This window comes from Bombus fervidus, chromosome 3 (assembly GCF_041682495.2).
Source record: "Bombus fervidus isolate BK054 chromosome 3, iyBomFerv1, whole genome shotgun sequence".
Lineage (NCBI taxonomy): Eukaryota > Metazoa > Arthropoda > Insecta > Hymenoptera > Apidae > Bombus > Bombus fervidus.
In genome coordinates this window covers 7,528,626-7,554,577 of record NC_091519.1, presented here as the reverse complement: position 1 = coordinate 7,554,577, position 25,952 = coordinate 7,528,626, and the positions used below count along the sequence as shown (strand labels likewise).

The 25,952-nt window shown below is 38.8% G+C and overlaps 1 protein-coding gene across 4 annotated transcripts in view; it reads right to left on the bottom strand.

Annotated features, from left to right (window-relative positions):
* The window catches only part of LOC139985682 (telomerase-binding protein EST1A), a 138,939-nt gene that overhangs the window by 100,392 nt on the left and 12,595 nt on the right, over window positions 1-25,952 (bottom strand). For all 4 annotated transcript variants that reach the window (XM_072000291.1, XM_072000294.1, XM_072000292.1 and 1 more), the window contains one exon: window positions 8,608-8,753. In XM_072000291.1, the coding sequence (XP_071856392.1) occupies window positions 8,608-8,753 (146 nt within the window). The remainder of the gene's footprint in view (window positions 1-8,607; window positions 8,754-25,952) is intronic.

Here is a 25,952-nt window from a genome sequence, read left to right as displayed (position 1 = left end):
GTATTATTATAATTAAGCAAACATTTAACTGCGCACAGCGTTAATCCTGAATAAAAATACAGTTCATGAATATTTCGGTCTATTTCATCGAATTATATCGAATATTTGTATGTACTTTAAACTATTCCATAAAATCTTCATCGATCTTCTTCTGTGAACATCAATTTCTATTTATTTATCACTTTCGATCCATTCCAATTTCTTATCTTCATCTATCAATCGATCTAAAAATTCGCTAGATCGCTCAGATGAAATTGCGATCAAACCGATCGTTTTTCTCAATTACCAGGTAAAACTTCTTCGACTTCCGTCTTCTAAGCCATTGAAATCAACAGTACAAAAATCCTTCACACGCTACTAATCTGCGACGGTATTTCTTCCACCGAAACAATAATTGAATAACTGAATTTACTATACTACGCCCGGTCTCTACTTCTTATCTTCACTTCATCTTCCCTTATTTCTATCAGCGAATCGCCAAGATACCTTCAATCCTTCTGATATATGAGAATAAAGTTACAACGTAGCAAATCGGCTGATAGTCTGCTCGCACGAGACGAAGTATACAACGCAACGGTACGATGAAGATAACGAGAGGGGGTTCGAGGGAATTACCCACAAAATGATGAGGGAATTAGCTAGCTATGTCTATCGTATTATCGCAAATAATACTCGTCTGATATCCGGTACAGTTAGACGTAATTAGATGAACTCTAACGTGAAGATGCTCTGTCTTATGGCGAGATTTCCTATAAGCTTCAGACGCATTGTATATGAGTACAATGGCTATAAACATGCTTCTGTTTTTCTACAATACATAATCTTTCTTTCCGGTAGACAACAATACAGGGTGTCCCAGCAATCACGATACAATCAACAAGGCGGTGATTTTACGTTGAAGATCAATCGAAAATATAAAGTAAGTTTTCTTTCATACGCTTGAACTGTACTCGAGTTCTTCGACTTTTCGGGACTAGGTGCAGCTGCAGAGGATATAAATATCTCGGTTACGATCTTTCTTTTCCCAAACGTCGAATCACAGAGCTGACATGGATCGACCAAGTGAAACGGGATGACTGTCCTCGTACAACCCCCGATTGAATTTCATTCGTGATACGATTTTTGGTCTCTGGATTGACCATCTTTTCCAATTCAGTTATCTCCTTCGAAGATCGGATTACCGTGGAGGCTATAGCTTGCAAGGTGCTTCGAGGTAAAACGAGCAGACAAAATGAATGGACGAACGGGACAGGGATAAAGCCGGGTTTATACCTGATGAAGAAGCTTGCGGAGACGGAGAGCATGAATGAAGTACTGAAATGATATAATACATTATTTCTGTACCAATGTACTACTACAATATTGTAGAGATGAAACAATTATTACTTTATCTGCTATCCACAATCGTCCTACGAAATCTATACTAAAGAAAATAGTTCAACAAAGAACAATACAATCATAATCGTATTTCTAATACAATCGCTACAAATGATAAACGAAAGAAAAAAGGTAGCATAAAAAGAGAAAACATAAAGCGCTACAATTCCTTTTCCTTCGATGTATCAACAAGCTGTAAATCATGTTCTTCGATGTCATTTTGTTAAGTATGAACTTGGCTTAAGAAAGACGAGAAGAACCTCTCAGACGAGCACTGTTTATAAGGGAAAGGGAAGATTCCTTGTCGAATAACTCATGTACAATGCGACGGTACACGTTCGAATCAGCATCGATCTTGTGCTGTTATCAACATAATCGCGTTGAAGGAAAACTGAATCCGAGTGGTCGCGAAGGTAACGATACGAATGAGACATTAGCGACGTTATATTTATACGAACACATCTGGTACACTATATTATCGCGATTTTTACTGCATCCGTATCGATCGTATTTCCATTTCGAATTAGCCGCTCGTACGTGCCAATTTTCATCAAGCGACTCGTTTGTCGTTTCACGCTCCAACCCCATTTGAACGACTGACAGGTTTATCGTAAATTGTTCCAAGGAATGGAAAACCGATATACATTTTTGCTCTTTAATGCGATTTTTTTTATACTGATTTAACGATTTTGACGAGATACTGAAAAGAGTAATTAATTTTACGTTAATATATTTCACGTACGTGAATTTTCAACACATTTTTATCAAGTTCATTTTAGTATTTGGTTATAGACAAAAATGGATAATTAATAAAGCAAAATCTTCCCGATGATAAACTTTAGTTGCGGATATTATAATTTGTATTAAATACACTTTGTATTATTTTCTCTATATCATACTTTGTAGAATTTACTTTTCCCAATGTGAATAATTCATAAAATGAAGAAGAGATGGATATTTATTAAATCGTTTCTCATAGTTTTATTACCCTTCTAAAAAGAAGATAAAGAAATATGTAGTACCAATTACAAAAACCGCACATAATCATGAAAGAAGACGGAAGATCAATAAAAAAAGAATCTAAAGATCCTTAGCTCCTTGAAATTAATTAACAATCTTTAACCCCAACCTAGAAAACGATTCTTCAGAAAGAATATGTATCCACATTCTCGTCTTAAAATTAAAACAAAAATAAAGTAAAGAAGAGGAATAAAATAAATGATGATCCACGTGAACGGCTCAATAAAATCCACGTAATAAGCTATGTATCTAAGCAAAAAGTAGACGTAGAAATTATGCTAAATACACACATTGTACCGCGATATTGGACAAAGTAGAGCCTGAACTATGGCAGCCAAATGGAATCAAAAGACGAATCAAACGGCGAAAACTACGATTCTAGCGATGGCTATCCTGTAATCTGGACGCTGCCTTTCTTAGATCCTGGCTTGATTGGTAACAACCGAACCCAGTGGTTCGAAAGCAGCAAAGTATATTCGCGGCTAGGTGCCGTGAAAGGTCGTTTACCCTTTTCTCCAGAGGAATCTCTTCATCATCAAGTAGCCACGGCCAAGACGTGGATTATCTTGCCCCGTGTGCAATATCTTCGGCTACCACTCAGCTATACAGACGACTTCTCGAGTGCTTTCAATTCCATCGACGACAAAGTGGATCTGATGGATGTCTCAAGGATGACTCGATGCTTCGACCCGAGAAAACGGATGTTTCGTTTTTACAGGGTGAAACACGTGTATGAAAAAGTTACGTTCGCGGCGAATAGGAGATTAAAATCGTTGAAAAATACAGTCCTCCACCGAGGACGAATGCGAACGACGTCTTGTACCGGTGGGATTCGATTCGCTTTTTTGCAGATTTAAGATTATCTATCTCTCTCTCTTTCTCTCTCTCCATCTCGTTGCTTCGTGAAAAGTAATTGTGAGTGTGATTTTACGCTTTTCTGTCTGGTCTTCTATTCAGGGAGCAGCTTCAATACCAAATCGGACAATACAAAATTTATTGAAATAATTAGAAATCTGCGTGAAGAAGCGTTCAAGGCGAACATAGAAGATTTTAAGATTTCCTGTTTTTCTGTCGTTTCTACGATTCATCTGCCCGTGATCAAGATCTTCTCGAATGTTAACTTCTTGAGAAATGCGTGTGTATGTTTAATTTTTCTTTGATTCAAGAATGGTACCAGAAGATATAATGGACCCATCGCCTAAATCTGCAAATGTAAGACAATACAAGATTGTGCACCAAGCGTAATTCTGGGCATTAAGATAGCGTTCGTACTCGGAAGAGGCGAAAGGGTTGACTGAAAATCGATAGAGCAGACCACAAGGATGCGCTGTGGCGGTTTAAGGATGATGAAGTCAGGACCCTGGTGGTCCGCGACATCCGACCGCAGACAGTGTCGACACGAGTCCATAAACCCAATGGCCCATTACTAGCGGTGTTTATGATTTCAATTACTGGCTGGCCGATTGCACGGCCATCAGCGTGTCAAAGATGAGGTTATTCATTGGCAAGTGTCAGGTTGTATCTCTGTCACTCTCGATCGGTTTCTACCACGTCCAATGATCAGGAAGTACTTCTCTATGTTTGATCATACGAGCTGCTATATAATTAAAGCGTACTATAGCCTATCACCAGGTCGAGAAAGCTATAAACTGATCCGTTAGACGCAGTAAGATCGATGATTTGATTCGAACCAATCGTGTTGCATAGATATTCAAATACGAACGATTTGAGAAGAAGTGTATTATCGACATTGTATGTAAGATCTATATTATTTCTGGCTTGAGGATTTGTTTCTTGGTGAAGATAAGAAAGTGTAAAAAAAATAATTCGATGATTATGGTTTTAAAGATGCGGTAGTATCAACTCTCGGACAATGGACCATTTAATAAGAACTATCCCAGTCTCGTGTGGATCTCCACAACTCCATCTCGTGAATCCTGGGCATTCAAAAAAACCTGAACAAGCTGTTCTAAAAATGTCTAGAATCCTAAATACGCTAGACGATTCTATTACTACGCTGCAACAAGGAACTCCGCAAAAAATACTAGGATACGAGAAGAGGAAGGAAACGAGGATGAAGACACGTTTGGTATACGCGGAAATGGCTTTAATGAAAGAACGCTAAAGGGTTTCCGTGGAAACGAGTCGGAGATGTGTGGATGAAGAGTTTTCGCCGGAGGAACGTGTTCTTCTGCAACGAAACTACGCAGTTAAATGGCCAGCGGAAAAAAAGAAGAGGGTGCAGGTGCAAAAGATCCGCGCAGACGGTTTTACATCGGAAATAGAGCAGCAAGAGTTCAAACCCCGCTGATGACTCAGTGTGGCTTTCGTCTTCGAATGAAAGAGAAAGAGAGCAGACAGGAGTCCTTGACCAGGGTTTCGCTCTCGTGTAGGAATTAGCGATAATTATATGGGGCTAGCACCTGCACGCGGCCGCAAAAACCTGGAATGCCCTGGCTGCTTCTGTTGCTTTTGTATACCGCTCCAGCGACGTTGAGTCACGTCGCTCTGAGGATGACTCAAAGGGACATTAAACAAAGTTACCTGGACGCAGTAATCCGGTTGAAATCTAAAGGAATTACAGGAAATCGTAAGAAACGTTCGTTTCACAGGATTGAGAATATTAAAGAATGGTAGAGGAATACACGCACGGTTTCTTCTTTTCGTTTTAGTTACCAAAACGTAATTAATTTCCGCTTCCTATTTAGTTTTTGCTAACAGTCTTTACCGATATTATTAAATATGTGGTAGAAAAAATCTGTAAATTAAGACTTCTCTAAATGAATTGAAGATATTAAAAAATGTTTTGAAAGGCTAATTAATTCTATTGAAATTATTCATAAACCCAGTCATCGCTAATAATTTTTTAGGTTCTTACAGCAAACTCTATACCCTTAATATTAATATAATTTATTATACACCTTTAAATTATGTATGGAAATAATCAACGTCCGAATCAAACCAAAAATTTCTTTCAAAAAATGTTAATATTATACCTACACGGGCAAGCAAATTCTCTCGGTGTTCTTTTGAACAAAGTCAGAGCACTTACGGAATGGAATAAAACGACCATAAATCGAGCATACATCTCGAAATCGGAAAACTCGAGCGCGAAACGTAATCTAGGAAGCGAATAGCACGTAAAATAAAAAATGGTGGAAACGTGAGCATCGGACTGGGCAGTGCGGAGCCCGCGCATTCATCCCCTTCGATTTTACGTCGTCGAGAATTTCTTCTGGGTATTGAGTCGTAAACTAACCGCGTTGCCATAGAAATTTACGAACGCTGCATTTTGAAAGAGTATAAATACATCCGAATGGAATGGCAGACCATCATTTCACGCCCACGAATTTTTTGAAGATCGGAGACTCGAAAGGCTTCCAGCCGTAAATAATATTCGAAATAAAGAACGATACCGAGGAATATTACGCGTTGGGTACACATACCTTTGACTGAAACGTTGAATAGTCCTTTGTAAATTATTGAGAAATATTTATTTTTTATCTGTAGAATCATTTATGAGATACATAGAGCCAAGAAACAATCAACATTCGTGAATATTGAAGGAAAAGAAAAAGATTTCGTTCCATTATTTTGAGCTTATCTTGCTTTCAATAAATGTTCTAATATTTATATAACAGAAATAATTACACAAACAGAAGTCCAGCTCGAAATAGAAATACTGACAACAAAATGATTAACTTTTATCTTTCATTTCCTCCATTTATTATAACAATGAAGAGATTAAACTTATTAAAAGCTTGAACGCCGTGTATCAGCCATTGTTCTTCTACACAACTGCTTTGAAAAACCCACTTAACACGTCAAACGATGAATTCCACGATTAATCGTAAAATCGAAAACTATAAAGTCCACGTAAACTAACATCTCACAACGAATCATCCTCTAAATAGAAAAACAGATGCTGACGATTAATTCACAGTTAATGACACAATAACTCGTACGATTATACGTAACGTGAAACGCTAGCAAGATAAGAATTATTACACTCGCGAAACCATCACAGAGAATCCGACAAGAAAGTACAGGAATGCGTTTTATGCTCCGATTCGATAAAGAGACTTTGATATACGGGGCAAAGACAAGACAAAGCAGTTTGTATCGACAGAGCGTATACATACGTCTGAAAACGAAAAGATCCTCGGGGACGATACGTCGAATTGAATTCGAATGGGTTTTGGCAGCAGGCGTAGTCGTTATTCTGATTTATCGCGGCCGTCCGCCGCTGCCAAGCACCGACAGAACGATGTGAAACAATAAAGCCACGGGCCACGGAGCGGAGCTTACGTACCAACGTTAAATAACGAGAGACGGACGTGACCGTGAAAGAGATTCGATCTAAAGTGCCGGTTACAACGTTGTCGTAACAACTTTCTTCTCCGCCTTCCAACAGTGCCGACTTATCCTCTCGCGAACAAGCGCGAACCCGTGTCTTTTATCGATCTATCACGGCAACGTCCAACCATGTCGCATCATCAGCCAAGCTTTTCCCCGCTTCGATTGCCTTCCTCGTGGAGTCGTAATTTCGATCAGTCGTTTCGTTTCTCACCACATTAATCGTATCTTTTATACATTCTTTTATCCTATTCATTGGTTCCCTTGCTCTTTTTTATACAAGAACATTACAGGAAAAAAGCATACAATATGCGATCATCTTATACCATCAGCCTAGCTTCTCCCAATTTCCATCGCTTTCATCCTGGAAAAGGATTTTCAAGAGGTTCCTTCCTTTCTACTATGAGTATAATAGTGGAATTAGATAGAATATTTTCTATCGCTTACCGAGTGGCGATTCTGCATGTTAATTAACACTTTACGGGCCGATAGCCGATTAATCTGTTTTTGTCGACGCGTACCGACCGATAGCCTATTAATCGGCTTTTGGTTGCCGATAATCTTTCTCATTATTTGAGTAGTAATTTGTTATTTAGTACTAAGATACCTTGCTCAGTTGTGTCAGTTGCGTTGCTTTGTAAGCTCCCACAGTTTTATACCAATTTGAAAAACTTACCGTTCGCGATGAACGAAAAGAATGGTATTGGAGATTCTAAACCGAAACAGAGCCGGCGCCAGGGAGAATCTGCGCCTGAGCTGCCGGTCGAACGTGTGTATGCTGTTGAACCGCTAGCGGTCAGTAAAGTGTCAACAAAATAAGAAATATTCATTTTCGACGGCTAAGAGGGTGTTTGAAGAACGACCGCCATTAGGTGTGGTATTTCGATTTACGAACCCGTTAGTAGTCTCGAGGACGCGAGAATTTAAGAATTAAGAATGACGACGAAACTAGGTACTCCTCAGGAGATGTCCTTACAGTTTATTGAAATTACGATATTCTTGATTTACATTACAAGTTGTTAATCATAGAAACGAATATATGCGCGAGAAATTGAGCATAACTCGATGTAGGAAGTCATGCCAATATGTAAGAAATGATAGCAATATCCTTGTAACGTGTACGATGGTTCACGTAACTCAGACAAGTCATGCCTTTCTTATGGTTGCAATTAGGAAACTATGTTGGAGGAAACAGGTGAACGGTTCATAAAAGAGCAACATAGCCCCCATATGCAATGATCAAATCAAGATAATAGCTTGCCACTAATAGAAGAAGAGATATATTAATAAATACAATTGGGGATTACTTGAATTTGGTCAACATTAACAATTTAGAAATTGAAAAGGTGTAGAAACGAGGTTGAAGAAGTTTATGAAATTATTAATAGGCTTTTTTCTTGCTGAGAAAAGATACTACTAAAATTAATACGTTCAGATTACCTTTTGTGTTATCCTATTAAGAACCAATATTTGATGAAATTAATTTATAATACTTTTTATATTTTGATAATCAAATAATACTCGATAAAATCCATTCTCAAAGCTCAAAAACATTGTTTGCCATTTCTCAGAAATACTGTATACCGTGCTATACAAATCCATCTAAATTCGAATCGCGAACCAGCAAACGTATCGATTCCATCCGTACCTACATAATTCACACGTGACCCCTGCATGAATAATTCCACGATAATAGTCGCGAATTGGAAACTTTCGATTCCATCTTCGACATTTCACGAGAGAAGAGAAATTTCTGCCTTCCTTTTTCCACGTCACGTTTCGCGAATCGTGACAGAAAAGAGCAACACGAGAGGAGATCAAATAAACACGCGGAAAAGAAATATGGCGACTTACCCTTCAACTGCGTCGACTCGATCGCGAACATGTTCAACGCCAGAAGCTGAAGAAGTCGCGTTCCCGGAAGAGGCAGCGGCGAATGCTGAAGAAGCGCCCTGAACTCCTTTAACATCTGAACACCAGCTTCTTGGAACGTCTCCATTCTGAAACAAAGTTATAGATTACACTAAAAATTGGGAAACGTTATAGAAATCACGATAAAATTCATAAAAACGATAAGAACACCTGAGTGGTTCGCAATGCTTCAAAAAATTAATCGGTCAAATTCAAATTTTAGTTCCATTCTACCGTATATGGCGTAAAAGGGTCTCAAAGAACAAATAGAACAAGCAATATAATTTTCAAAAGGGAATCGAGAAAAAATACGAGGGGTAGGTAATTGCACCAACGGTTCTATTTCTGAAGTTGCATCGCGAAATCAGTCACGAACGACAGAAAATCGACCGCGATGGTAAGGGTGAATGAATAAATGAAAAGGCAGCCGTGGCACGTATCAGTCAACTGGCAAGATCGTGCATATTTCAGGCACACTGGTCTGGATAAGGACATCGACCCGCAACTTGCAAACTTTAAAACAATGGAAGAGGGGCGGACAACGTTCGCCTAATATTTCCTGTTTTCTTCCCCGAATATCTGAGAAACTTTCGTGAAACTTCCGTGAAAGTAGATATACTCGACGAGTGTATCTACCGTGGGATGCTGAGCAATTTCGTTCGTGCGAAAAGAGCCTTTGTGAATTTGCAAACGGTTCTAGTAGGTTGCAATTTTTGCTCAAGTATAGTGATTAATTTAAGTGTACCGTATTCGTAAGAGTTATGTATTAAGTCACGTGATTCGTGCGAAGCTTTGGTAATGAAGATGAACGGAATAAAGTAAGATGAATTTGCAGATGTTTGTAACGGCGTCGAATTTTAGTTCAAATCTGGTGATCATTGTATTGGTAGTATAGTATTAAATTGTGTAATGAGTTCGTTCGCGTTTCTTTAAAAGAGCGTCAAAGATCGTTAACCTGTTACATCCTCCTCATCCTACTACCTCGTGTTAATACATAGATAGGAAACCTGTATCTATAATTCTCAGTGAAGCTGATGATCAAGATAGCACACTAAGCAATAGCAATATCATCGTATAACATCGCGCAAATGCAAAAACGATAGGCAGATCCTCTTCTCGATTCAGCGTTGTAAACGTAACATTAAAACACGTCGTACATCGTCATTCGTTATTTTAAACGATTATTTGCAGAGATTATCACGCGATTAAGTGATCAAATCGCGTAAGTTAAGTGATCAAATCACATGACTTGTTAAAGAAAATAAGAATTGTTCCAGCGTAATATTTTATAAGAACAGAAAATGACAATAAGTAAATTCCTTAATCCTTAATGATTGATACTGAGAATGAGTGAATGATATTAATGAATGATACTGAATTTATGACGCTCTAAAAAAACACCAAAAAGTCGAAGAACTTTTAGACACTACTTAGCTCTTACTGTTTAAGGAATTCGTCTAGTTAACCAAGGACACTGTCATCCTCTTACGCAACGGTCATGATATAAACCAGCATATCCATCTAGTTAAAATCATCGTAATTACAAGAGCGAAGAAGAAGAGGAAGGAACGACGTCGTCGAGGAACCGTTACGAAGGCGAAATAAATTCTACCGGTGCCGGAAAAACGGAGGTATGGTTAATTAAATCGGCGCGCACTCGACGTCGAGGCGCATTCTCGCTCGGGTCTCGTGCGTGTTTTCGCTGGCCGCAACTTATAGTGGAATTCGCAAATAAATAATCGGATACTCTAATTAAAGTGGGCTGATTCTCGTTCGCTCGTTAATCGGATGGTTGAGGATGCGAGGAATTTATTGGACGCGTCGTCCGCAAGAAAATGGCGAACGCCCGCGCCGGTATTGGACGGGTTGTGATAACTTCGGGCCAACGATAATGCGAGTTATGGCTAATTACCGGAACACGACCGCTCTCATTAACGAGGACAGCCCTTCCGTAATCTATTCTAAAAGAGTTCGCCAAGTGATCATCAGCGGAAATTCGTCGAAGCGGGTGTGACTCGCGATAAGAAAGTTCCTCGAGTTCAAGTGTGTTTCATAGCCAGTGATAGGATCAAAAAATAAGCCTCAGATGGCATTTTTGTACACGAACTTTCTTCACTGTCTTGTTGTCTAGAATCATACTTGATAAATATAGACCACTTTTTTAACACCCCGTACATCATCTGATATGCCGGAACTTGCGAGATTCAGACTTGCCAGAATGCAGCTGTAGCACGATCTTCGCAATGGACGCTGAAAGAAGTTCAAAAGAGCCGACGGTTGTTCCTCTTTTCACGAAAATTATTCAACAGACAGGTTCTTGTGAATTGTTGTTAACAAAACTCGCAAGGAACATTGAGTAAAGTATCTGATCAATTTAGATGATATTCTTCGCACGAATCTTGCGTTGAAATGGTGTTACTTTTCGAGAGGAAGACTGCTGTAAAATGTTCTGATTTAGTGATAGATACTGTTACATGTATGTAAGTAGGTTGTAGATGATGTGAATTTGAAATATATGCTAAAGAGGAAGTAGAAAAGGAAGAAGGATTTATGAATTCGTGTATATTGATGTAAGTGTGTAAATAGTAATAAATATACCTAATGTCTAATTATAAATATTACAAAAAGTATAATATGTAGGATTTGGTAATTTAAATGGTATTAATAATTGAAAATTTCTACAAATTTTCAGATCATCGGAAAAATGTTTGAGATATCGAATAACCTTACGGTGAATATGTAACAATTTATGTAATGAACGTAATGATTCTCTAATACTCTAAGTTCGTAATTTCTCCAAATGTCCAAATGGTCGCATACGAATTGGTCTTAAGAAGCGCTTAACCTCATAAAATACAAGATAATCACGTTGAGCAGGCAGATCGCCGTAAATTTACGATTACCTTCGCGGTAAGCGCGATTTCATGCGTCCGTATATACCCTAGCACCTCTTGAAATACAACATCCAAATGACCGCTCAATGGAATAAACCGAAAGTGAGCTGTACCGTGTTACCTGCTGCACCATGTTACCTACCGCACCACAAGGTAATTAAAATGCTGTTCGGGATATTTATCGTTTATTGACACTGATACACCAATTTCGATGTCTTATTCTACACGCTCGTAAAAATCCACTGACCGCTACCAATTACATGAAAATTCTCAAGACTAACATTAATATCAGCCCGGCTAATTCAGCCAATTACTGTTACCAGACATTGTTCTAAAATATGTACTAACATATTATAGAGTGTTTGCATTACCAGTTTTCTTCATATGAACTATATCTATTTCTAAGAAAAATAGAGAAGGTCGAAGTTTCATTATTCTTCGTACGTCGCGTCGTATAAAAATAAATTTTTTTAATAAAATAGAATATTATATTCTTTTAATGAAATAATATTATCATTACGCAGAGGCTATATCAAACTTTGAAAAATCTATTCAACATAAAAAATAGTAAAATTTTGATATCCTCTATCTTATCTCCAGATTTTGCTACTTACAGGAAGTACGTTGAGAATTAATAACGCAAACACTCTACTATATGCGAATAAAGTAAACAAAGCAAGGCTTCCTTCCGCCGAGAACCAAACCTTCCACCAAACCAAGAGATAAAGACGAGGTGTGAAACTAATCTCGCGAGTAATTAAAAACCTCAAGATCGTCGAATTAAAATACCTAGACACGGATCTCCGAAACACGAAATAACGCTAGATCACCGAGATACGGTTGATTTTGACGAGGATCAAAGGAAAGGACGCGAAGAACGAGAGGAAGCGAATTAACACCGACGCGAACGATCCTCCGAGCCAACGTTAATCTCGCTCCGGTGAATTCGAATGATAAAGCGGATCGTCGCGATGCTCCCGTGAGACCTACTGAACAGCCCGTATCCTCTCGTAAACACGGCCACGAAGGAACGACGAGATCTCACGTAGCTAGGTGCTATCTTTCCCACAACCTCGTTCTCTCCTTCGTGGCGCCGTGCCGCGCCGCGCAGCACCGTGTGCTACCTTTATCGCGAATTTACGCTAGTAACGTCTCGATCTCGATCTCCCCTGGGCTCGCAAACTAGAGAATTCGTAACGTAAAGCCGTCTTTTAGCCTGATCAGGAGATTCATCCCTGTAGGGATGCGATCGACTAAGTCGCTCCAATGGCTGATTTATTTACGCGTTTTAATTGGTAATCTTGTAACTTTTAGACGGTTGGCGGAGCGGAAAATATACTGTGATGTTTGGTGTTAGGCTGTAGATTAACAGATTTTTAATGATAGAATCTTTTATTAACCTTCAAAACGCTAAAAATATTATATGAATAAATTGCAAATGTTTATGCATTTGTAGGAAATTTGAAGATATAAAAATATACGGGATACGTATAATTCACGAAAATATACAAAATATTTAAAATGCGACGTTCATTTGTAATTCTACATTCTATACAATGATATATTACAAATTATATATATTTATATTAAAATAGCATATGACTTGTTGTTAGGTCCTCGCTTTACTCGGTGCTTGCGCGAGAAGTGTTGCAATAACATTATTTCACGTGAAACACTTATTTTAATATTTCTCCATCACAACTTACATGTTTAATTGTTTATTCATATATGTTACGCAATGTTTGATATATAATATGTAATATTTTTTGAAACACTTGTCAGTATGCAGGAATAGTTTTTTGTTACATGTTTTACAAAGTTAAACGTAGTTATCTTTCTTCGCCTCAAAAAATATTTGCACCGCCATTTCAATGATTTGCGCGATACATACCATCTATGGGCCTATCATAATTCAATGCAACTTGAGGTTTTTTAGTTTTTAGACATACATTCGATGCGGAGAAGTTACAGTGTCACGTCACAGATGACATACTCGTATGTACGACCGCTAAAGATTAATACATGGGAAATATCTGAACCAGGCTAACTTGAATGCAGTTCGTTACACTAGCAATAATAATTACCAAACAATTCATTATTATTCGTTAGCAAGCCGTTAACGATCTCGTTATTATTTCAAGAATAATGAAACCGTCATTACTCTGATAATTATAATAATATTGTCCGTTCAACTTGAGTATTAACCAGGCAATTTAACTCTTATTGTAGGTTTTAAAGCAACATAACTAAGTGCAACCCTAATTTCCAATCACTCAACGAGAATAGCTAATCCATCATATCGTTAAAGTGATTAAGATCTGTTATTACACAGGAAAATTAATTTTAGGTACCCAGATATCTGTGTTACGATATTATTTCTATCCAGTTAGTGCGAAATGATCAAGATAGCATACTACTGTTTTCATTATGAGAAGTATTTTACGATCAATAAATATATCTCCTACTACAATTCTCAATCAACCAAAAATTAAATACATTTAGTTAAAGATTTAAAAGGTCGCAAGAATCATAGGAATGTATTAGATATTCCATGCTATTCCACCAGAATTGATTGCAAATGCAAAGAAATATGTATACACGTGTTCTGTGGTCAAGACCAAGCAGGTAGGTATCTGAAACCATCCAGAATGGACTTCAGCTTGCCTGGAAACAGCCATAAAACCCGCTTCTTTATTAAGAACCTACACTTCCGTAGACAGAATTCCAATTTCATGATGCTAGACTTCGTCAAATAGCTTGTTTATTTCGACCTGAAGCCATTTTGTGGATCCATGTAACAGATCCAATATGAGATCCAGTTACACACTTAGAAAATTTTATAGCAATAACTTTATCTCAACGTTCAACGGATTCTCGATACTCGAACATCCTTTCGACCGTTTCGCTTGACCATTTACACGAGAATCAAACGATACCTTCATTCTATTACCTCATACAAGTAGAAGTTTCGCGATTCTATCAGCTTTACAGACTAACCCACGGAAGTTACTTACATACTTTAAAAGATAGCTCCAGATATTGAAAATTTGGCTAAAAGGCTATTCACCATAAATATAAAACTTGAAATTTGTAGTAATATTCAATTTAAAATGTGTATTTTGAACAGAAAGAGTAGACAAATCTCTATTAATTTTGAAGTACTGCAATTTTTAATTTATTTTTTTACATATATTTGAAGATACGATGTCATATTGAAAACTTGAATCGTGCTTTAAACATAATATATTGCTTATGTACGTTCATCGCATAGAATAACAAAAAGTAGAATAAAAGAAATAGAACTTGAATAAAAATTTGTTTTATGTATTAAATATTATAACACATACTTTACTTTGGATATCGAGTACATTTTTTAATATTACAAGCATCTTATAGATTTTTGCACTTTTAAATCGTCTATAAGTGTATAAACCACCCTCCCCATAAAATGCCGCTTCTTTAAGCCGCTCTACTTAAGCTTCTTTATTCTTTTCAGCTTAATAGAAATTATTACTATCGAAGTTTCATAATATCGGAATAAATGACTTAATAGAAGAAGAATGACGAAAAATACGAGGAAATTCATCACTGAAATCAACGACTGCGAAATATCCTAATACTTGACGAGCATTTGAAATTCAACTTCCCGAGATCGAAACAACGATATCGCCGCGTTCACTCGTTAACTTCGATCGTTCTGCTCGCCGAGTCGGTGATCGCCACTCGATTTTCAACTAACCTTCCAGAGAATTGCGAACTGGCACGCAGCCGTGCACATCCACAGTTTGTAATTACACGGGGGTACATAATGTTACGCGGTATGGCAACTCGACTGGCTCCGGCAGACGCTTCTGGCACGCAAATCCTGCCAGAGACTTCTGTTGCTTCGAGTTTTCAGCCAGCTCGAATACGCACGTGTTAACAGCGTAAACACGCTGTAATTATTAACACCGGACGGTATTCTTCATGCCGCGTACCGGTGGCTGTTCATTAGCAAAGCTTTATTATTCCGCTGCTGGCTCGTACTTTGCACGAGGAACAAGAGTTTCTCCACTAGCCTGGACTGATCTTAAAAGAAAAGGACGCGAACAATCTGGCTTTAATTTGGACGAAATATCGTAGACTCGAAAAACAGCCTAAATATTACGATGCGTATCTTTTTTTAACTGTAGTAATTCAAATTTAAGAGGTGAAACTACCCTTTCTCGAGACTCGATTCCTCGAGAGCTAATTTAGAAAAAAAACTTGTTTAACAAAATCATTTCGTTAAAATTATGATAGCAAAACGAACGGCTGATAGCAGTTGGTCAAGATTAGAAATCTGATGGATTTTCGAGTGTACAATACTCGATTAGCTTTATATTTTAAAAACGTGATTAGCATACGTACAGGGTTGGGTAACAACGGTTTAATAAAAATTGAATGACTATCGGTGAACCACGTAGGTCGCGATAAACGCGCACTGCTTTCACGTTCCCGGCGCCGCCGACCGACTGTCAACAAGACCGTCAACGACCGTTTCGAGGCGCCTTCGCCACCAATGGAACAGGAACTATTCTCACGACAGTGAAACTGTCGCTCACGGCCATTCCGCTACCTCCGTGATTCGCCATTAGTTCGACAAAGAGATACGAGCTATGGTAGAGCGACCAGGTTGTTGCTCGAATTGTTATGCGCCGCGTCTCCATGCGATAAGCTTCTTCCGCTACTTGACACGAGGACAGTCGTCCAGTCCCGCCGAGATTTACTCAACCGGAGGAAAGTGGAAGAAGTTTATTTTACATTTTTTCTTTTTACAAGATACATTGAAATATTTCAAGTTTGCCGTGTTTAAGTAGGAATAGGATATTCGAAATCCTGAAATTCAAAACTTTCGAAACACAAGGGAAAAATATAGAAAATATCGAAAGTAAAGTACTCGTTAGAATATCTACAAACTGGAATAAATCTTTATTTAAATTCCATCTTTCATATGTGATATTTATAAAAGAAAAAATATGAATTTGCATAGACATTCGCAATCTACGAATCACCCTTGCCAATCGAGCTATTGAAACCACCATTACATATTCCTCAAGCCCCGACCTCTGACATCGGTATTACCAAAAGCCCGCGCCTGCCTTCGCGATTCCACTTAGCAACACACAATGAGCTCACGCGGTGCGCGGAATCACGAGGGAACCCGATGAACCCTCGAGCGCGTGGGGACTGAAAGGAACAGGAAAGTCGACAGATAGAGAACGAGGATTAGAGAGGCTGGAGGAAGAGGGAGAATGGCACTTTAGGGCATAACGGCATCCCCACGACCCACGGTCGCCGTGTCACGGAGATGCGGTCGGAGTTTCTGTGTCGTAGTGCAAAGAACCACGGTAATACTTGCACAAAGACCACGGCAGAACGGACGAAGAGGTAGAGGAGAAAGAAAGAGAGAGTACCAGGGGCAGTCTCAACTACACCTACAACACGAGCACGTTCCTCGAGCACGAGCTCGTTGCGTCGATGCCGCGGCGTCGAGAGAGCAGCAAGCTAAGGCCCCAATGTCCCATCGACACCAAGCAACTCTATGACTAACAAGTTTGCACTTTAGCGCATAACGGGGTATTCCGGCGTGTTTCATAGCTCATGGTCCATGACCCACGGATTGCGTGGGCCGGGCACCATAACTATTCCTCGCCGATATAGCGACGGTGTGGCCACGGTACCACGAGCATTAAGTTTCCAGCTTCTTCGTCTTCCTCCACCTCTACGATCGCCCCTTTCTCTACGTCTCACGAATAACTCTTTTCTCCTTGCTCTTCATAAGGCTTTATCTATCCTCCCCGTCATGTACATTATCGTTCAGAAGTATTCGATCACCTTGGTAAATTTATAACAGCAGTATGTGAATTTTACCAAAATGTACAAATTAGTAAGGAAATAGTAACGGAGCCTTCCAAAAACGAAAATGATCAACTCGACTCTTCGTAAATTTCTCAGTTTCATTTTAGAGATAACGTAATTAACGTTCGGTTCTTAAGAAACAGATGATTTACTTCTGTAGATCTGTTTACCACAGGGAAATCGCATGAACGACAATAAATTTCGAAGTCAGCGCACACGCAAGTATCTGAATACTTTTGAGCGATAGTGTAAGTACGGACTTCCTTCTATCGCAGGACGTAGACCGACTTCGCTGCTTTTGATCACCGGATAATCGCGCTAACGGATTATCCTCGAACTTCCCCAGCGCAGCGGAGGGATCGCGATTTTTCTTAAACCTGATCGGAGATCGTGTGCTGCTATATACCTGTTCCCATTATGGCTCCTCTCTCTCTCTCTCTCTCTCTCTCTCTCTCTCTCTCTCTCTCTCTCTCTCTCTCTCTCTCTCTTTCTCTCTGTCATATTCTTTCTCTTCCTGAACGTTTGAATTTGGAACGAAGCTTTTTCTTCTTCTTCGTCTGCTTCTTCTCGGTGTTCTTTTTCTTGTTAGTGGAAGTTTCTCGTGGGAAGTATGGTTCGAAGGTTAAGATCGAATACGATAATGGATGGTTGTGGTACATAGAGGATTTGATTATTGACTGGGATTTGGGACAGTGAGGAAAAGAGAGACTAGGAATTTGAAATGTAAATTAGATCTGTAGCTTAGCTTTCGTTTTGATCAGGTTTAGGTAAAGGGATGTAGAAGGGAAAAAATATTACAATCAGAAATAAGTGATGAAAGATAATGATAATTTGTGAGATGAAAGTGAAGTTTGTTTCACTGTAATTTGTGTTCTCGATGACATCCTAATTTCTTTAAAACTATTTCGATCACCCGTTTACTTCTTACGTTTATCGGAGAGCAGAAAACAGTCTTCTATCCTCCATTAACAGAACGATAATTCCCATGTAACTTCAACATATCTACTCTCATGCTCTTCATCAAGAAAATACCGAAAAGAGAAAAATATGTTTTAAAAATTCCTAACCCTCCACTTCGCTATCAAGAGAAAAAGACGTGGCCTTCTATACCCCATTAACGCAATGATATTTTTCAAGGAATTTCAGCTATATTCGTACTCTTCATCGAGAAAATACAGAAAAAACGAAAACGTATTTTTAGAAATACTGAAGTCTCCACTTAACTATCAGAAGCGGGCAACGCGTCCTTTTATCCTCCATTAACACAACGATATTTCCCAAGTAACTACGTATCCACTCATAGTCATCATCAGCAAATTACAGAAAAACCAGAAAATACTTTTCCGAGGTCAGAGGTTATCGTCGCGTGCGTCGCGGCACGCAGTTGCGTTCCTTCAAATTTATGCTCGTTCGAAGAATGCCATAAATCGCTGGGTCCCGTCGCGATTGCCCAGTTCTCTCAATAAGTAACTGGTAACGTCAGTGGAAGGCGTACATCAGGAAATCACCTCGGCGCGGTAAGGTCGTCGTGTAAGTAAGAGGCTAAGGTCAGGATGCCAACGCTACTGCGCGTTGCCCCACACGGAGAGACCTTATGCTTCGCTGTAACGAGCCACCTTGCATCATTGATACTTAACAAACTGAATCGAATCTTTCGAGAGAAAGATGCTAGCAACGATACCTTGATTACGACGAATGGAACAATGCGAGACTCTATTGGCAATACTCTTTTAAATGCTGTTAAGAAATTGTATTTGTGCCTACTTTGCGTTTCACAATTATAAAATTTATCAATTTTCTATTTTTATATGTCGTATTATATATTTATATACAGTTATGAAACGCGGTATGTTGTCAAAATTGATTCTTTATTATGTCTCATAACTTGAGGATATGTATTTGTAATACGGTCCATAAATATAATAACATATACGGATAGCAGGTAGACAGTTTGATTAATTTATAGTAACAGTATGTGAAATTTTACCAAAGTGTGAAATTAATGGCAAATTAATGACTTGAAGCAGCGCTTACTGACTTCTTATGGAATCACCAGACTATAAATTTAAATTATCTATTAGGAAGCTTAGCACAGTACGTTACGACTAAATATGTGTTTCGTTGATGTATCCACTTAAATTATGAGTTTAGAGAAGCCTTCGTCTGAGCGTAATTTAGAATTAAATAATCTAAGGGTGAAGAGGTTCTTAAGTAACAAATTAGGAGCAAAAGAGCTCGGAATTACGAACGTCAATTGTGTTACAGCATATCAGCCCTTAACAATAAATTTTATTACGTAATAATACTTTAATATATGAAGCTGTGTTAAATAGAAATAACACAACAAAGTATACGAAAAATTACGAAATACTGTAACATTTAAAATCAACCGGTCAACTCTTTATATCGATGCGATAATTCCGTAGTAAATTTACCTGCATAAAACAGCGAACTGAAATTACACGTATTAAAGGGTATGATTTATGCAACAAGGTTGCACAACACATAAAAGTTTAATGAAAAGCAAAGTTCATAACACGAGAACCACTTAACAGAAACGTAGCTATAACCAATCCTCCATTACGTTTTCGAACACGACAAGATCAGCCAGTAAAGGAGATTACCGCTTAAACGACTCACTGGAACCTACAATTTGAATGATAACTCATCGCGAAGAAACACGCGTTCGGATCTTCTCAAACCACCCTCCACAAGATCAAATCGATAAATCAAGAGACTACGACATACGCATAATCCACCAATGATTTAGCTTCGTTTTCCAAAAAGAATATAATGTAAGCGTTTATCTCGCGTAGAGGAAAGAAACACGAGCAGCCATCGAACGCAAACAAATTATCCTCACTTTCTCCAATTCTACCGTCACGTTCTATACGCCCATTGGATCGATGTAACGTGATTACACGTGACGATTAATTGGCTATTAATATCGAACTGCCGCGATAGATATATAATGCGACCCGATATTATCTCGATTACAAGATCTAAATAGCCCGGTCACCGTCATCAATGTATCACACCAGATCGAGATCGAGATCATCTAGCTTGATACCTTTTTATATTCATAATTATTAACACGTTCACAGTCTACTGATCCATATGTGGCTCATTGTACTCACTTTCTATTTATACTTTGTACGTCTCTTAAGTTAAATGAGTTAGAAGCGCAAAAAATCAGAAATTGTACCAAATATATTTGTGTGCGAGTGTCCTTATTTTTTCTGCAAGAAGATGCCAATTTATTCTATGAATAAAAATTAAGGGAAAAATATCATAAATATTGGCTCGAAAATGCTTTGTTAAAAAGTTATAACATAGAATTCGAAATAACAGCGGATTAGCTAGCGTTCGTGTATAACGTAAGAACAGATCGGCGATATTTGCATGCGTTAATTCCATTTCAATGACATCTGTCTGTTCCGTATTTATAAGAAAGTAGCGAACACTGAAATGGAACTAACGCGAATAAATATCGCTGGACGGTCCTTATATTATATCAAACGAAAACTTGATATCTCGAATTCTTGTTATAATTTTTTAATAAAGCATTTTTGAACCTATATATATATACGACATCTTTCCCCTTAATTTTACTCGTGAGATAAATTGATGTCGTTTTGTGGAAAAAGATAGCAATCCTGTACATGCTAAAAAATTTTTTCCAAGGATGTGAAAAAAGTGAAAACTCGTAATCGGAAGTTTCATATATATTCACAAGATGCTATATTATTTAATGCGTTCGTTAGTTGGCTTAAGTAAAAGGAATCCTAATAATATGAATTTCTGCGTTTATAATTAAATAAAACATTCATTAATCCGTGAGAAATATGATATCGTAGTGCTATCGCAACAATTACAATGTTTTAATTATTACTTCCCTTATTTTTCTCGTTAAACATGTTAATACATGATCTAAAGACCTTTTTAAGATCTCCTTTGTTGCATTTTTTTCTATTTCTCACATCTCTTTTTCATATTTATTATATTTTTCATATTGTGTTTTCCTTCGTATCCCTACAATAGTTTAAACGAAACTAAAGAATTATTAAATAACTCGAAATTTGAGGCTTAAATAATTTCTTTGTTATATAAATAACTATTCTATATAGATTTTCAAATAACGACACTATGAAATACTCGAACAAAAAAGGAAATCAAAGAATGAGATGTTTTCAAAATGCCGCTAGTCTCAGCATGACCATTACAGCACAATTTCAATGTGAAAAAATCGAAGCACTTGAAATAATAGGAAGTGGATCTCGAATGACACGTATTACATCTAAATCAATCTCGACATCAACGCGAGAAGATCCAGGCGGTCTGTAATAAGGTGTCAAGCTTAAAGCCTTATTACCATCGCCCACGGCGCCAATATCGAGGTTGTTATATGATTGATACATCGTGCACGTTGTTACACCTTACGGGGAGCCTTAGGAGATGCCTTTCAATTCCGTGAAACAAACCTCCTTCTAAGTAGAAGGTATCTATGATTTTATGCCGTTGAACATACAAGAATATTTATTGTAATTTCTATTGATTTTGTCAAGAGTATTTTTGTCGTCCTCTTGAACGTTTAAAAAATATTAAGAATATTAGTTCAGTTAAATTAACATAACTTTTTTTTACAAAACAACGTTTATTGTCCATTCTTAAGAGAATTCAACTATGTCATATTCAAAGACTTTCAACCACCAAACAACATAATAGTCACGAAATCAAGAAAAATGGATTTATCATGTTTTTTCCATATGGCCTTTAAATGTTCTCGTCTGTATTATGAACATTAGAATATCCCATTCTAAACAAGAGAAAACGATCATCGAACATCGTCGTGCCGATGAACAACAGCTGCACGCAACAAAGAGAAGGCGCCACCCGTGACCATGCCATTTTAGCTAGAACTCGAGATTACAGGGTTGGAACGGATGCACTGGAAAGGTGTTGTTGCAGGGCAACGATCGCTACGGACTCTAATCAACGGCTGCGAGTCGGCTCCGTGGCGTGCGTGCACCAGAAAACTGATACTAAGTAAAACCCAGTTGGGAAATCTCAACGAGGAAGAACCGAAGACTAGGAGGGCTGGACGAGCAAACAGAGTTCGTAAACACATCAGCAGCCAAGGCTTAATAAGCAGCTCGCGGTATTATAGATGATCTCTTTATTGACCGCCATAAATCAGAGTTAAGACCAGGCATTATTACTACCAAGCACATTATCCACTACGTCGAAAACCAGTGATAGAGTGCAGTCAGCCTTTTATCGACAAAGACACCTTCAATTCGATTACAGAGTTAAGTAGGGTTATTTTAAACATTGTCACCGCTGATTTCAATGAAATTTAATGGTGCCATGGTCCTACGCATAGAATGTTGAAAAGGTGGACGATATTTATAGCGTGATCCTAGGCATCGAAACAGCGAAGAAAGTTCACGTACAAAAATATCGTTTGACGCTCCTTTTCAAACTCAAAATCAATCAAAATCAAATCACGTGTGCCTTTATTCATAAATGTAAATTTATAATCAGTTAATATTCGCAGTGATAAATTTTTACACTTTTGAATATGAAACCTTTGAGTGGAACTTATACTTTTGTAGCCAAAAAATAAGAGACATTGAAAAGATTTTGCAAGAGGACGGGGCAAAATATCGTTTGGCCTAAAAATAGCCAGGGGGTCGGATTAAGTGGATTCTTGGATAAAGAAGCGACTTTTCAATTACCTGGGACGAGACAAATATTCAGTTCTAAGAGGGTAAGCAGCATCGACATCCATTATGGAGGGAACGAAGTCGAGAAGCGGAGGGATGATGTATCAAAATGCGTATCCTACTTGGGTGAAAGAAACAGATGATGATTCTGTCAGAAAGGTTGGGAGCTAGGAATCTTGTTTTGAATAAGAAGCTGCCGAGAAAAGTATTCTACTGTCGCGTTTATCTTCCAAACGGATTAGGATTTGGAAATTTATCAGAATTATTTGTTGCATTAGCGAATCTGTTCGAATAATAAATTAGACACTTAGTTAGTCGATTTGGAGCTTATATTTCTTTTTCCTTTTACACCTGCTGCGTCCTCAAATTTTTATGTCTGAATCTCGCTCTTGTTTCAACAAACAAACAGATTTTTAATGGTTTAATAAAATTTATAGTAAAAGATTGGAACAAAAGGTCACATATACCTATGAATAATGATTATTTTTATATTGATAGACAAATACGATTAGGTCTACTCGATCGTACAAACCAACAAACATCCCTCGACAACACCATCAGCCTATACTTCCATACCGTACTAGAATGACAAAATCAATCAAACCTATAATCCACCCTCAAGTTCAACCAGATTTGAAAAAACACAACGAGGTTGAAGAAAAGAAGAGATCTAATTAGAAACCTATTGCCAGAATCAAAATCATGGTAGGATTCGTCACAGGTTCATCAGCCAAGCGTAGAACTCGAAACGTCTGTCAGAGGCTATCGACAGGCAACAGGAATCCAGATAGTCATGGCACGATGCATACGTGCACTCGGTCGTTGAAGATGGTCGGGTTCTGGTCCGAGGCTGCGGTGACCAAGGGTGTCCTTGAAGCGGGCGGGGTCGTCACTCGAGGGCTGCGGGTAAACGACCATCAGGATCCATGTGTGTTAGGCAGCCGAGGCCTTATAACGTATCTTACACTGATACTACTTAACTTTCTGCATCTGTATACGTGACGTTGTTCTGCCTCCTTCCTTCTTTCTCCCTCCCCTTCTATCCTTCCTGCGCCCATGCGCTTCTCATTCGCCTCTCTTTCTCTTTACTTCTGCCCCATGCTCGTGAAATAAAAGAGGCTACTGCCTCAGCTCTTACTTTACAAGTGTTATGAAACGGCGAACCCTCCTCCACCCTGCCTCCACCCTGCCTCCATCCCCCTTCTCCCTCTCACGATACCGATTTATAGATTTAATTATCGCGTCTTTATGCACGTCGACGATCGCTTAGGATCGCCATAGAACGAGTGGAAAACGAGTCATTGGAGAATGATTTCAATCAATAACATTTAGTTATTCGGTAGTATGTACGTACATCCTGGCGAGTAAGTATTAGCGCGCTCGTAAGGTAACATGGCCAAACTTGACATGTCATTAGAAACCTACTAAATCTCGTTTGGTACCTACTGAACCTGGACCATAGGGAACTCGTATACTCAACATTACGATAAAGATCTTACCAATTAGATACTTTTCTTCCCGTGCCAGTTTATATTATGTATTATTAACTCCATTGTCCCGATACCCAGACCATATTTCTCTTTGACTCCTGACTCCTGATTTTATGCTCACGATTATGGCCCGAACTATATATTTTTCCGTCATACTTCGTCACTTTTAGCTCACTCTTGCAGGGTTCAATGTACTAACGCGGCAGATAGAGACGCATCGTGGCTCGTGATAAATGCGGCCCGCGAGATATGACGAGCGGCGCGTACATCTCGACACGGAGAGGAAACAGTTCGAGAAAGGGCGCGCGGTGCATGGAAGCCGTCCTTGAGGGCATATAACACACAGGTGAGGTGCAGGACGATGCTCGGCCGGTAATGAGCCAAATCCATTACGGCACTAGGCAGCAACAACGCAACATAGCAACACACCGTAAGACAGCCTCGGGACTCTCTGGCTGCAAGCCTTTTCCCCTACCCTATTCTCTAGTCTACGAGAGGAGAGGAGAGACAGAGAAATAAAAGAGAGAAGCACGGCATACACGCGTGTATCTATGCCACGCACGTATCGCGCGGTAACAACCACCTAACCAATGGCACCGGTTCGCTAGGCAATTCCAATTATAGATCGTAAGTATATTCCACGGAGCCGAACTGTCGTCATTCCACCCTGCACGTCCTCTATCCAGCCGTTCCGCCCATCGATCTCTTCCCCTTTTCGCTTCCTGATCGCCGCCAAACCAATTATGCACAGAATCGTGCAGCACCAAATTGAAAACTTCTGGCTCACGCCCCCAACCGATGGCGGAATCTATCAGGTGATGCTTCAACGAAACTGCTAACGAGAAGAGGATATATATAGTGTTGTGCGAAACAACTTTAGACCACTTATCAGAAGGAAATATCGTGGCTTTATCGATGAATATATAGACATGTAGAAACATGCACTCTCCATTAAGAAACCAACCCTCTAACCGAACCTTTGATATATCAAACCAATTAAAATAAAAACGGTCCGTCAATCGTCTCCCTGGAAAGATCTCACAAAGAAATCTATCCATAAAAAGAAAGAAATAATCAGAAAGAAGAAGCACCCTCGTCGCACGAGCCCCTTTAACCTCGAGAACAAAGCTGAGCCAAGGAGCGATTCGCGTACGGTTTTCCAGAAAGGTTGGACGTGTGTCCAGCTGAAGCAAAACGACCGGTCGTCGATAAATTCCACGAAGAAACCGGCCGTCCGGCGCGAATAAATCCCCGCGCGAACTATAAGGGAACACCTTTTTACCGCGAGGGACGACATA